Here is a 12,694-nt window from a genome sequence, read left to right on the forward strand (position 1 = left end):
TTTGAGGTCTAGCATTTTTCATGCTCAGCCTCACTGAATGGCCTCTACAGTCCTCCTCCCGCAAAATATATTTAAAAGTTGATCATATCATCGTTATTAATTAACAACGCCAAGTTTTACGTCTTGATTACGTCATTTGTTACATCAAGTGAACGCTGATAATCTTCTTTATCTAGTGGTTGGCCTTAGGGTTAAGCCTTTTTTTATATAATTTTGAAAGTAATTGTGCTATTTACTCACCCAAAATTAGTCACATTTTCAATCAATTCACTGAGAGTATAACTTGAGTCTTGTACGTAATATAAACAATTTAATTGTATTAGAGAAGTGAACTCCTACGAAGCGGCACAGTAGTTGAGAACAAATTTTAAGTTTTCATTTTATACGGCACATTCTGAATTTGATTCTTAACACGGTGTAAATCACACTATGATAATAAAAAAAAATGCTAAAATGCTACTGTAAATCTTTATGCCACGTATAAAAACTAGATAACAAATTCAGATTATCCATGCATACATAAGCATTTTTTAAGTTTGAGAGTGATAATCCATGAAACTAGTCGAGTCATCCCGAATCCCAACCCAAGTTCATGATTCGTAATTTCATCATATCCGGCCAGAAAAAGGAGAAGGAGAGAAAGCAAGCAACGTCCAGAAGTAGTGAAGATAAAATAAAATGAAATTACAATCATTGGATACTCGAGATATATCGAGCTGTCGTCGTCCTCGTGAGGAAAATCCAATAAAGCGCCATGTGTTCCTTGACTGTCCAGTGGTTGGTGGACAGGAAGCGGCGCGTGAGGCCTCGATAGTCCATCTCAGCTAGCACCGCGTTGGTCCCCTCCCAACCCCCGATCCTTTTTTAGCCGCTTCGGGTCAAATACGGCGCCCCATTGGACCAGAAAGCAGCGTCCAACCAAGCCAGCACGCACGCTTCCGCATTGGATCCCTCGTAGGCATGTAAAAGCCCAAATAAAGAAAGAAAAAGAGTTACTTTTCTTCTTCTTTTTTTAACTGTGGTTAATGGAGGCCAGGTAACATGACTGATTACAAACTTAACGGAGAAATAAATTAGGGTATTTCATGTATTTTACCTTAATTGTTGATTTGCACTCGAAACTTTTATTTTGGGCAATTTCTACTTGAATAATTATAAATATTTAAATTCACCGCTACCGTTATGTTATTTTTCACTTGTTATTTTCGTTTAGTTTTACTTCTGCAAATGTTAATTTTAACAACGTTAGTTGTTAAGAAGAGATTTTGGCTAAAATAAAATTTTAAAAGACACTATAACGCATAAGTTCAGTATTAATAGTCTCTTTTTTTTCCATTGATGATGGGTTTTTCAAACAATCTATTTAGTTTACTTGGCCTTCCCTTTTCTGTTTTGGGTTCCTCTCTTTTTTTTTTTTCTTTTTTTTTCTTTTTTTTGTGAACAACCGATATTATCTACATTAATGGTGGGAGGATGGCTAATCCTCACAACGAGCAATATATAATAATGTGATTCAAATTTGTCTTTGTCGAGAATCTACCATTTTCTGTTTGGGATCCTCTCTTTATTCTTTTATATTGTCTTGGAGTGATTTGTCATCTTTGGTATAATGTATCATTTCAGGGATATGCCCTTTGCATAAGGTAGTGATTTAATATTACTTCTGGGGACGAGGATTTGAGGATTCCGGTCTCTCTGTGTGAGATTTGGGTCCTGGGGATTCCACCATCAATATGGAAAGAGACAGTGACCAGGCTCCTCCCCTTGGTCATAAATCTTAGTAATTAACAGGCCTTAACTTTCAAACAGAAATTAAACGGATTGGATACTACACAGCCTCCTCATGTAAAACGACAAACAATAAGATTAGAGGGAAAAAAAAGCAACAAATAATAAGATTAGAGGGAAAAAAAACAAGGTAAGATACAAGTTATGAACCACGAAGGATATATGGAACATTTAAATCAGAGAACTAGCTCATAGTCACATATAGCATTTCAGTACACAACTTTTCTGGTTCGTTTTTGTTGCGTTCTTCCCAATCTCCACATTCCACAACTTCCTGCTACTTCTCCCTTCCCATTCTACTCTTTTCTCTATTTTATTTCCCCTCACAACTATACACCTAATTTTTCGAGGGAACAAAGTATGCAGGAAGGGAAAGAGACCAAAAGACATGGAATCGTTGGCCTTGGTGGTTTTAGGGAGAGAAGAAAAACCTCCCATCATATCAGATTTATGAAGTTTAAGGTTTTCTCTTCTTCCTAACCCACTAGAGCCAATAATTCCATGTTATTTCTCTCGTTCCCTCCTACAGTCCTACTGCTTTCTCTCAATTTTATTACAAACCTTTTTTCTATGCAGGAAAAGTTAGGGAAAGAGATGAAAAGGCATGGAATCGTTGGCTTGAGTGGTTTTAAGAAGAGAAAAAAACTCCACTTTCTGATTTTCATATTTGTGGATTTTTCTTGTTACCAATCCACTCAAACCAATAACTCCATGTCTCTCCTCCCTTTCCCCTCCTCCTTTCTATTTTATTCTCTCCAAAAGAAGAAGATGGGGGTGTATGGACAGTGGAAGAGGGAGAGATCAAAGTACAAATGGTGGGTGAGACTTTTTGTTCCTGAATTCAAAAGCATTGAATTTGAATGCATGCAGACTGCATGCAGCTGGCTCCTCTGCCTGGGAAGATTATGGGAGATACGGTGCAGTCTGACTTATTGATTCTCTCCAGAGCACTAAACGACAGCCTATACGAGTTTCATGTTGGGCTTCTCTTACCAATTTATCATGGATTAGAATTCTCTACCCTTATCTTTCCATCTTCTTCCATCATCTCTTCTTACATTTTCTATTTTATCTTTTTTTTTTTATAAAAAATTAATATAAGATATCTCGGACTTTCAGTTTCAAGGATAACAAAACGAATGCTCATATGTTGGTTTTAGGGTTGGATCAGCGCTTACTCGCGAAACACGATAATGAGATGTTATCTTTGTCATATATGATTTTATCTCTTTTTTTGTAGGAAAGAAAATCATTTAGTATACATTATAACTTATTTTCCAGGTATGATTTTCATGGTCAAATGGTTTGGACATTTGTTATATAAGAATGTTTTTGACATAAGATTTCATGGCTTTATATATAGCGTGCTTTCTCTATGTTATATTTGATACGATTCGAATATGTTTTGTGTTTTTTTGTTCGATTGACAAAAAGAAAGAAAAGAAACAAGTAAACAGGTGAAATACAACACAATATGACATGACGTATTGTAAAATTTATAAATGGTTCATAATTAGACACGATAAGTTAACATGTTCGATTGAGTTAAGCATAATCTCACCCGGCCCGAATTTGACAAGAGTTGCGTTGTTAGACATTAAAGAATGATATATGAAATATTTGAGCGTTGTGTTACTATTATCCCCGGTCCATGTCCACAGAAGGCCATAATTCCATACAACCTCACCCCTTGCCTCTCTTGCATTAATCTGTCGAATAACGATAACAACAACTTTTATTAATTAATTACTCTCTAATTGGGATTAAGCTCTTGTGGCTATGAGTAATCTTTCAATGTCTTTTTGGTGGGCTGTTTGGGATAGATTTATGACGAATTAAAATAGTTTGATTCCGGTCCTTATTCATGTGTGGCAAAATATGAGATGGATATAAATGGACATGCATGATAGGTTATGAATCCACAATAGAAAAGGCTATCCAGCATATTCTTATACATACATTGCAAGTCCTGTCTTACATGTCTCTGTCAATCCAATTATATTCGAAGGCTCAATCCCATCCAGCTCACCATATGTGCAGGGTTAAGGTCGTCTATAGTGTCAGTTGGAACAGAAGAAATGATGCAATTTCTCATTAATTTTGGCTTAAAATATTATGATACAAATTAATTTTCAGGCTTTAAATGATGCATAATATAGACTAGATTAATTAATACTAACAAACATTTGCACAACAGTTTGAGTTTTTGACTGAAAACTATTGAGATTATGAATCCCACAATAAGGGAAAGTAGCGAATTTGTATATGTTTATAAGGAGCTATACAATTCCTCATATTGTCAATTGAATCCAACTTTATTCATGGTATCAGATTGATCAAGGTCTTATATACATGGTTCAATGAGATCAGAATACATGGTACAAAAATACAACATTGTAACATTTGGTTCAATAAGATCGGTTAACCAGGTCAATAATATTGTCAGAATGATTTTTCGTTGGTAATAAGATTTGGTTCCAAATTTTTCAGCATGAATTTTAGTTTTTTTTTTATACAACGGTAAAATTTATTACCAAGAAAAGTTACAAAACAAAGGTCCAAAATAATTACACAAAGGAAAAGTGGATTAAGAAGTCGCAAAGAGATTTCCAAATTTCTCACTGTTAGAAGACAACTCCAAATTACCAAAAACCAAGGATCATCTTCGTGAAAATTAGATGAAGCTGCAAAGTATGATTAATTAATATAATGCATCTTTAACAAATACTACTTAATTAGGAAGAAAATTAGATGGAAGAAAATGGAGGAAAAGAAAAGGAAAGAGATGAACAGTAGGAAATCGTTGAAATGAGCGGTGTTGGAAAGAACTTTTCTTTTTCTTTTTCTTTTTCAAAGATTGTGTTCTTTCCACTCCGCTCATTTCGACAACTTCCTGCCACTCCTCTCTTTCCCCCTTACTCCTTTGATCACCATTTTATCTACCCCGCAACTAGAAATACACCTCTTCCTCTGATGGAACAAGTTAAGTAGGAAAAGCTAGGAAAAGAGACGAAAAGGTATGAAATCATTGGAATGAGGGGTTTTGGGGAGAGAAAAAAAACACCACTTTCTGAATTTATTGAGTTATTTTTTTTTCTTTCTTTCCAATCCGCTCATTCCACTAACTCCATGCCTCTTCTCTCTTTCCCCCTTAATCCTTTATGTTTTAATTTTCCTAGCGACTCAAATTAAACAGGAGACGGTAGGGAAAGAGTAAAAAGGCATGGAATCATGGGTGTAAGTGGTTCTGAAAGAATAATCTTCACTTTCTGATTTGTTTTTTAAATATTTGTGGGTTTTTTTTTTCTTTCTTTCCGATCCACTTACACCAATAACTCCATGCCACTCCTCTCCTTCCCCCTTCTCCTTTTTATTTGATTTTCCAAAGCTCACATAGAAGAAGAAGATGGTGTGTTTGTATATATAATGGGAAAGGAAGAGGGATTAGGATTCTCTCTCCTCCTCCTTCCATCCCCTCCTCTTACATTCTCTATTTTGTTTTTCTATTTCTATAAAAAAAAAACTAATATAAGATATTGACGTGATTTAACCATGACCGTTAAAATAAAAAGGGATGGAAGGAGAGGAAAAAAAAAAGAAAAAGAAAAGAATTATACTCCGAGGGAGAGGGAGAGGATAAATCATAAAAGTACAGAGGTTGGTGAGGCTTTTAGTTTCGGAATTCGAACGACTTGAAACACGCATTGATTGGAACTTGAATGCATTCAGCTGGCGTGCTTGCTTGGACGACTTTCTATGTTATATGGGCTTCACATTACATTGGGCTTGTTTATTTTGGGCCTTGAGTTCACAATTTGATCTTAGCCCAATCGATGTCCATGTTCTGCATTAGGAATTCTTATTCGTTTGTTGATCAACCTAGCCGTAGGGGTGGAAAAAATTCCCGAAAATCCCGAACCGAACCAAAAAAATCTCGATCTCAAACCAAAAATTTTCCAAACCGAGATTTCGGTACGGGATTCGGAATTGGCTTATCGATATTTTAGGAATCCCATACCGAACCGAAAATATATAAAATTAATTATTATATATATACATATATATTATATATATATATATTATTCTTTTATAATTGATGCTAGTAGTTTCTAATTCATGTTTTGCAACCCGGAATGCCCTGCACCTTGCATATTTTTCATGTTCTGTTTGATATTTTGGATTTTATTATTGTTGCTGCCATAACTGATAATTTCAGAAGGCTTGATTCTTTTGTCTCTCAACAGATTGCAAAAAGGGTTTAATTAATTTGAATTTTGACTTCAATAAAAACAGTCAAGCATGCTAGTATTTGATTAAATGGTAGTGTGAATGAAATGACATTCCTAGTTCATGAATGTGTTCTTGAATTATATATTTGAAGAATAATTCATAATTTCATATTTCAATTTGGGATTCCCGATTTGTCCTGAAATTCCAAAAATATTTCGGGATTCCGAAAAATTTGGTTTGGGATTGGTCTTCAAATTCCCGTCCCAAAAATTTTCGGTTTGGGATTCGGGATACTAATTTCGGTATGGTGTCCCATACCGAACCACCACTAAACCTAGGTACCCCTTCAATCACTACTCAAATGTATATTGTCAAACTTCTTGTTACTGCCCCACCTAACCATACCCCTCAAAATTAACCTTTTAATTTTGGGAATTTTAACGAAACACTCACGGTACTGTTCACTTTTAACGAAAATGACATTTTTACTCTAAAAAGTCACTTCTGATACTATTCCTTACAACATCTTTTTGTCCTTTTAATTAAAACTCAAAGTTTTAAAGCCATTTTCATTAGTTTTCCTTTTAATTTTTCAAGTTTATATTTTCTTCTAATATTTGAGTGTGAGTGTGTCAATTAGTTTTAGGTCGAGTAGGATTTTTTTGTATTTGTAAGTCATACTTTTTAGGTGCATGGTTAGTTTGATATTAAATTATTATAGCTCACTTATTTATATATAAAAAAAATTGTATTAAAGAATAATTTGGTGTTAATTGTTATTTTCTTTTGTTGAAGCCCAAAAATATCAGATGTAAGTTCAATTAAGCCTCAAAAGTCCAATTGTCATACAAGCCTCAAACAAGCTCAAAATACATGCCAAAGCGCGGAATCAAGAAGAAGTTATGTTTGTAATCATGATATGCCACGTTAATTAAGGCATGCATTTGTGTAAATCACACCACGCAAACCCTCTCTCTCATGCTAAACCAATAATCTTCTAGCTTTCACTCCACACTTCTCTTGAACAAGTTGTTATTTACTTGATCATGTCATTTTCAAATTATTAATCTAACCAAGATATTTCCTTAGACGAGCCAACTTTTTCGAGATATTTCAGAACTTGGTTCGAAACTGAACCAAGATAAACTAGAAGACGTTGTCAAAGCTCAAATCCACGTTGACCTAAAAGTCCTCCAACACCTTCTCTATCAAGTCTCTAAAGTTAGGTCTGTGTTGTTGGTCACAGGCACAACTCATCTATTAGTATGTCTTACCATATATCATCTCATCGCATAAGGGAATTGAGAGCACCATGTCTTTTCGTATTCCATAAAATCCTATATGTACTAGTGAACACTCTGTTTTTTTTTTTTGTCTTTGTTTTTGTTGTAGTAAATAAATATTTTGTGTTTCATTTTGTTTATTTATTTATTTTAAATACAATTGGAACGAACATCTTTTATCTTTCAAATCACGGTTAGTGCAAATACAATCATTACGAGTTGAAATTTTGTAAAGATGCATTTTTGTTTACCATCTTCAAGTGATAGTACTGGTCGCATTTTATTTTTCACCATTTGATGAGTTTAAATTTCGAGATATATGTAATGAATAGACACAAGTTTTAAATTATCAAGGTCTCAGTCACGAATTTTAGAATGAATCCATGTATCTAGTAAAAAATAAATGTTAGAAAATATTAAACAATGCAAAAAATGGGCAAATCAAAAGTAACTATTAACAAAAAATAGTACTGCAAAAAACAAATATTAAAGTACGAAGATGGTTAGTTAAGAGGAAAATGAGATCACATCGCAGAGAAGTTCACTCAGAATGGGTGTGGACCCATTTTGGGCGCAGAAGATCCTGTCACAAAAGTTCAAGGCGGAAGTAGAACCTGATGGAGGATAAGTTAGGGAAAGACAAAGAGATGCAAAAAGTCACTAGAATGAGCAGTTTTGGAGACAACTCTAGAATATTTTCGTGTTCTTCCCAAAACGCAGTCTATTTTTACAACTTTATGCAACTCATCTTTTTTTCCCTTATTCCACAATTTTCTGTTTTCACTTGCGTTTTCTCTTCCGACAAAACAAACAAACAAACACACTATTTGCTAATGTATGTTGAAATACGCAAGAGGGGAAGGAAACGGGAGAAATTTAGGAAGTTGAAGGAATGGAGGGTGGGGGTGGGGAAGAAATGCCTACCCCTTAAATTAACTTTTTCAATTTTTATTTTTTACGTGATGGTAAAGTGCATAAATTCGTAACAAGATAAACTGAAAAATAAAAAAGTGTTTGGGAGGAAATTGGATCCCACGTTTTTCACTCATTATTTTGGTCTTTTTACCACGTTTCAGCAATTGAGTGTTTTTTTTTTTTAAGCTTGTTTTCAAATCTTAAACATTTAAAATTATTAAAAAAATAATTACGTTAATTTACGCTTCTTATCATTTTTACTCGTAAACTCATCGGTTTGGAGTTGTAGGGCGACCATAAAGTCGGTAACAACGCAGGGTCATCAAAATGTTTTAGCGTTCCAACTCGTTCATCTACAATTTCTCTACTCTGGTTTAATTTCTCATTCAATTCTACAATACAACGGATTCCGAGCAAGGTTCGGACTCGAAATTGGAGTCTGGGAGTAGCGGAGACGCCAAATGATACAAGAAGACGACGCTCGAATAAACACAAGGCCAGAAAAGTCTCGACACCCTAGGTAGGCAAGGTAGCAGGATTTCCTGTATTTGTCAATGGCGTTGGAAATTCCATGCCAAAATATTGCAGGATTTACAGTTTGCAGCTTAAAATATAACAAAATGAGAAATAATTTCAGGGAAGTAAAGTGCAATTTACAAAGTTTCCCTGGGCCTTTCTTTTCTTTCGAATTTATCCATTTCTTTTACAAACAAGGGACCAATTTCATGAACCAAATTAAGCTGCTAATTAACATCATTAAATTTTTGCCACGCAATAAAACACATCAACTTTCTTGAATCCAACATATTATAAACAATTAACAGAAAATTAAGGAAAAGCAAAGGAAATTGAAAACGAGAGGATAAGAGATCTGACGACTTTACCCGCATCTGAAAACGCATAAAATAATGATAAATAATAATTTAGTTAGAAAAAAGGTGGGAAAAGGAGGAGGCAGAGGAAATCATGGGACTTAGTGGCATCGGTAGGAGAAGAAGAACTCCAGATCCTCAGGTTTTCTCACCGAGCAACTAAGTCCAATAACTTCCTCAAACTCTTTCTCCCTTTCCCCCTTCTCTCACGTCATATTTCTTCCTTCAGCAGACGACGGATGCAACGCTTGCCTACTCCCCTTTATAGACACGACACAGAGCGTCACGAAGCCCTAATCAACCAAACACTATTCGGGCCCAGGACAATATTGGATCCACTGAGCCGGCCCAACACAACCCACAAACTTTCTTCTTCTTTTTTTCTTCATATTTTTGTTTTAAGTAGATGTATATAAAATTGAAGTATATATGATGATGCTTCCACATGTTCAATTTAGTTAGAACCCAAATCAACATATACAAAAATGAAATAGGAGCTCATATTTTGTCCACCTTCCGGGCCATGAAGTCTTTCCACATTTTACCTCAACAAATTTACCGTAGCATAGGACACTAATTATTTTTTATTTTATGTATTTATGTCCGTATTTATACTTACTTCATACCTAGTATATACCATTTATATACGATATCTTCCGATAGGAGGCATATGTAACATAAACATTTGGCTCTCCTTTCTCATCTTATTACTGTTGTCTCCATCATCATAATACCCCTTTATTTTACCTGTCCAGATTGAACTGCCTTTGCCTGGGCTTGTTTGGAACCATCAGCTTCTCATTCTCGGTGAGGGCGTGGCGGAAATGGCAGCGGTGACCGTATGGGCAGACAACACCGGAAAGCACCATCCTACAGACCTCGGTCTTGTAGCGTGGGTGGCGGATCACAGGGCGGAGTTCCTCAATCCCATGTGCAAACTGGCAGTGATCGCCGTAAGGACACTCTCCAACCTCCTGCCACTTGTTGCACAGCTCTGTCTTGAACATGCCTTGGTTGTACACCTCCAATTCCAGCGGTGGCTCCTCCTCTTTCACCCCTCTCGGAACGAACACCTTTTGCTGCATCATCCATCGTCATCATCAGTTCCCACCACCATCATTACACAAAATCAAACCGAAAATTAGTACACTGTTTATTCAAAAACTGTAAAAGCAACCAACTAGTCACTTTTTCTGTTGGAAAATTTCACAAACACCTTGCATGTCATCCGCCATTGGTGAACTTCCGAAATAAACAAGTGGCAAATTAAAAGCCGCATCGAAATTAGATTAAGAATTAAGCAAATCAAACAAACTAAGTAAAATCAAAACGGCATTAAAATTAGACTGAAAATTATTATTTTGTGAATTAAATTAAAGAAAAATCAATAGTGGAGGATGTAGGAAATGGCTTACCGAAGCATTGAATGTAGTGGCGGCGCGAGGTCGAGAGGCGGTCCGAGTCCGAGCGGCAGTGCTAGCACCGGCTTGAGGAGCAGCCTTCACGTATCCATCAGACCTCACAGATATGCTCTTAGGCAGCGAAAACCTCTCCACATCAATATTCTCGGCATCGCCGCCTTCGCTCTCAATCACACTCATAGGGCTCTCGTCGGACATGTCCTGCTCTGCTCGCTTGTCATCAATTGTCATGTCGCGAAGTCCGTTAACGATCCCAAACGGCGCGGTCGTCTGAACAGAGGAGGGGGAACCGAATTGTTTCTGCACGGAGGCATGGATGAGCAGACTGAGGTGCTTGTTGAGCTCGAGATTGAGAGAGCGGAGATGAACGTTCTCGCGGCGGAGAGCATCGGCTTCCTCGGAGGTTTCTTGGAGGCGCTTGAGGCAACGGCTGTGGCGGTTCACCATCTCCTGATGATCTTGAACGAGGAGCGAATTGTAGAGTTGGCGGTGGCGGTGGGCTGAAGACGAGCTGTGGTCCGATTCGACGTCGTATTGACTGGTCGAAGCCTTGCGATCGAAAATGGCGGAGTAGAGTGAAGCGAAGACGGCGTCGTCTGTGTGGGATTGCGGCATTGCAGATGTGGCGTGGCCGCCATACGCGGTGTCGTTTTGCATCTGCGCTGTTGTTGTTTCGCTGCACAAAAGTAGCGTTAAATTCAATTCGCGAAAGGAAAACAAGAAACCTCTCGCTTTATAATCAAGAAAAGCACGCAAGCGTACAGGAATCGTACTTTTTCTCGAAATTTCGCTTTGATTTCTTCAATTTTACTCTGGAATTTAACAGAGGAGTAGTGTTGTGAATTTCTGAAGCAATCTAATTAATCAACGGAATCAGATCTAGGTTTAATTTCACATATGTTGGAAAAATAAATAGAATTATCGAAAAAATTGATGAGAAATCGAACAAAGAATTAAAGCAGAGACTGAAAAGCTGTTTGGATCGAGGGAAAACAGAGAGCAGTTGTTTACCTTCCGAAGCAACAGAAGATCTTCTCCTCCTTCTCCTTCTCCTCCGTTGGAGTGAGAAGAGTGACGAATGGAGGTGCTTAGGTACGGTGGCTGGTTTTATAGGTGTGGCGGTGGAGGAGAGATTTGGAGGGAAAGGAAGGAGCAAAACAGATTCGAAACTGTTTTGGACAAGCGCTTAACTGAATGCCTCATCAGCATTTCAATCGAGGCGGCTTAACCTTGTTTTGCCTGATCTGCCCTCACTATCAGACCAGCTTCGTTGCATTTTTCATGGTTTTTAAGTCATTCAGTAGCAACAATTAGTTAAGACTGAAAAGCAAGAAATTGTTTATTTAGCTACTTTGAGCCTTTGGATTTTTATGTGCTTGATCGAACGGATGCAAAACCTCTAGGTCCCGCCAAACGCGGGGAATGATGAGATATAACGAACGGCGCCCCCTGCAGATGATTACTCTTTTGAGAGAGTGCCAATTAGTAAACAGTAACAAATACAGATGTTACAAATTCCGACCATCCAATTGAAATGACTTAATTGATCAACGATCGTTTATTTTTAGAACATTACTCATAAATTATTGAAAAAAAAAAATAGATAAATTCAAAACTACTAAGATAAACATTTGTAGTGAATAAAATTAACGAATACGACTTGACAAAGAAACTCTTAATCTAGTAGTCATATCGTTTCAGGTTTGGGTAATTTTTGGTGGACATGATCTTTGAGGGAATACCTAAAAGATAGACGATTTGAATCGTTAAAATATATTACAAAGTAGGTTCAACAAAAACGTATGTCAAAAGTTGTGTCATGAATCCTTTGTCTAATTTGTATCAACTTATGGATTAATTGACATAAACGTTCACATTCTATCAGCCGAGAAGGGGTAAGAGCGAGAAGTGGTCCGCTTAAAGCAAGCACCTTACTAGTTCATGCTAAACCAATTCGTAGAAGAAGGCTTCACAAAACCCTGGTAATAATACAGTAAGGGTAGTGATATTCATACACTATTGTTACTTCTCACACATCCCTTTTAATTTTTAGTCATCGAATCGAATAAATTAAAGAAGATCAATGACAAAAAATCAATAACGGTGTGTGGAAACTAAAAATAGATATAAGACAAAAAAAGATAAAAGAAATGTCATTGTATTTTTTATATAATATTAATTGAAT

At 36.5% G+C, this 12,694-nt stretch overlaps 1 protein-coding gene across 3 annotated transcripts; it reads right to left on the minus strand.

The window, feature by feature from the left end:
• Positions 1 to 9,566: 9,566 nt before the first annotated feature.
• LOC137730666 (zinc finger CCCH domain-containing protein 15-like) lies at positions 9,567 to 11,792 on the minus strand. 3 transcript variants are annotated; one of them, XM_088687885.1, is made up of 4 exons: positions 11,521 to 11,772; positions 11,283 to 11,321; positions 10,504 to 11,185; positions 9,567 to 10,167 (listed from the first exon to the last, which is right to left on the minus strand). In XM_088687885.1, the coding sequence occupies exons 3-4, from the start codon at positions 11,164 to 11,166 to the stop codon at positions 9,832 to 9,834; spliced, it is 999 nt and encodes a 332-aa protein (XP_088544011.1). In that variant the 5' UTR covers positions 11,167 to 11,185; positions 11,283 to 11,321; positions 11,521 to 11,772; the 3' UTR covers positions 9,567 to 9,831. The 3 variants fall into 3 exon arrangements, with proteins under 3 accessions (XP_088544011.1, XP_068325737.1, XP_088544010.1); XM_088687884.1 differs by having other exon boundaries at positions 9,608 to 10,167; positions 11,283 to 11,365; positions 11,521 to 11,654; XM_068469636.2 differs by lacking the exon at positions 11,283 to 11,321 and having other exon boundaries at positions 11,521 to 11,792.
• Positions 11,793 to 12,694: the final 902 nt, after the last annotated feature.

The sequence above is a fragment of the Pyrus communis genome, chromosome 16 (genome assembly GCF_041283825.1).
Source record: "Pyrus communis isolate YQ-2024b chromosome 16, ASM4128382v1, whole genome shotgun sequence".
Classification (NCBI taxonomy): Eukaryota; Viridiplantae; Streptophyta; class Magnoliopsida; order Rosales; family Rosaceae; genus Pyrus; species Pyrus communis.

Bases quoted from the DNA above. Each gene is read 5' to 3' on its own strand.
- LOC137730666 (XM_068469636.2), bottom strand. From the start codon at position 11,166: ATGCAAAACGACACCGCGTATGGCGGCCACGCCACATCTGCAATGCCG. The intron at 10,168-10,503 runs GTAAGCCATTTC...TGGATGATGCAG, and splicing joins CCACTACATTCAATGCTTCG to CAAAAGGTGTTCGTTCCGAG.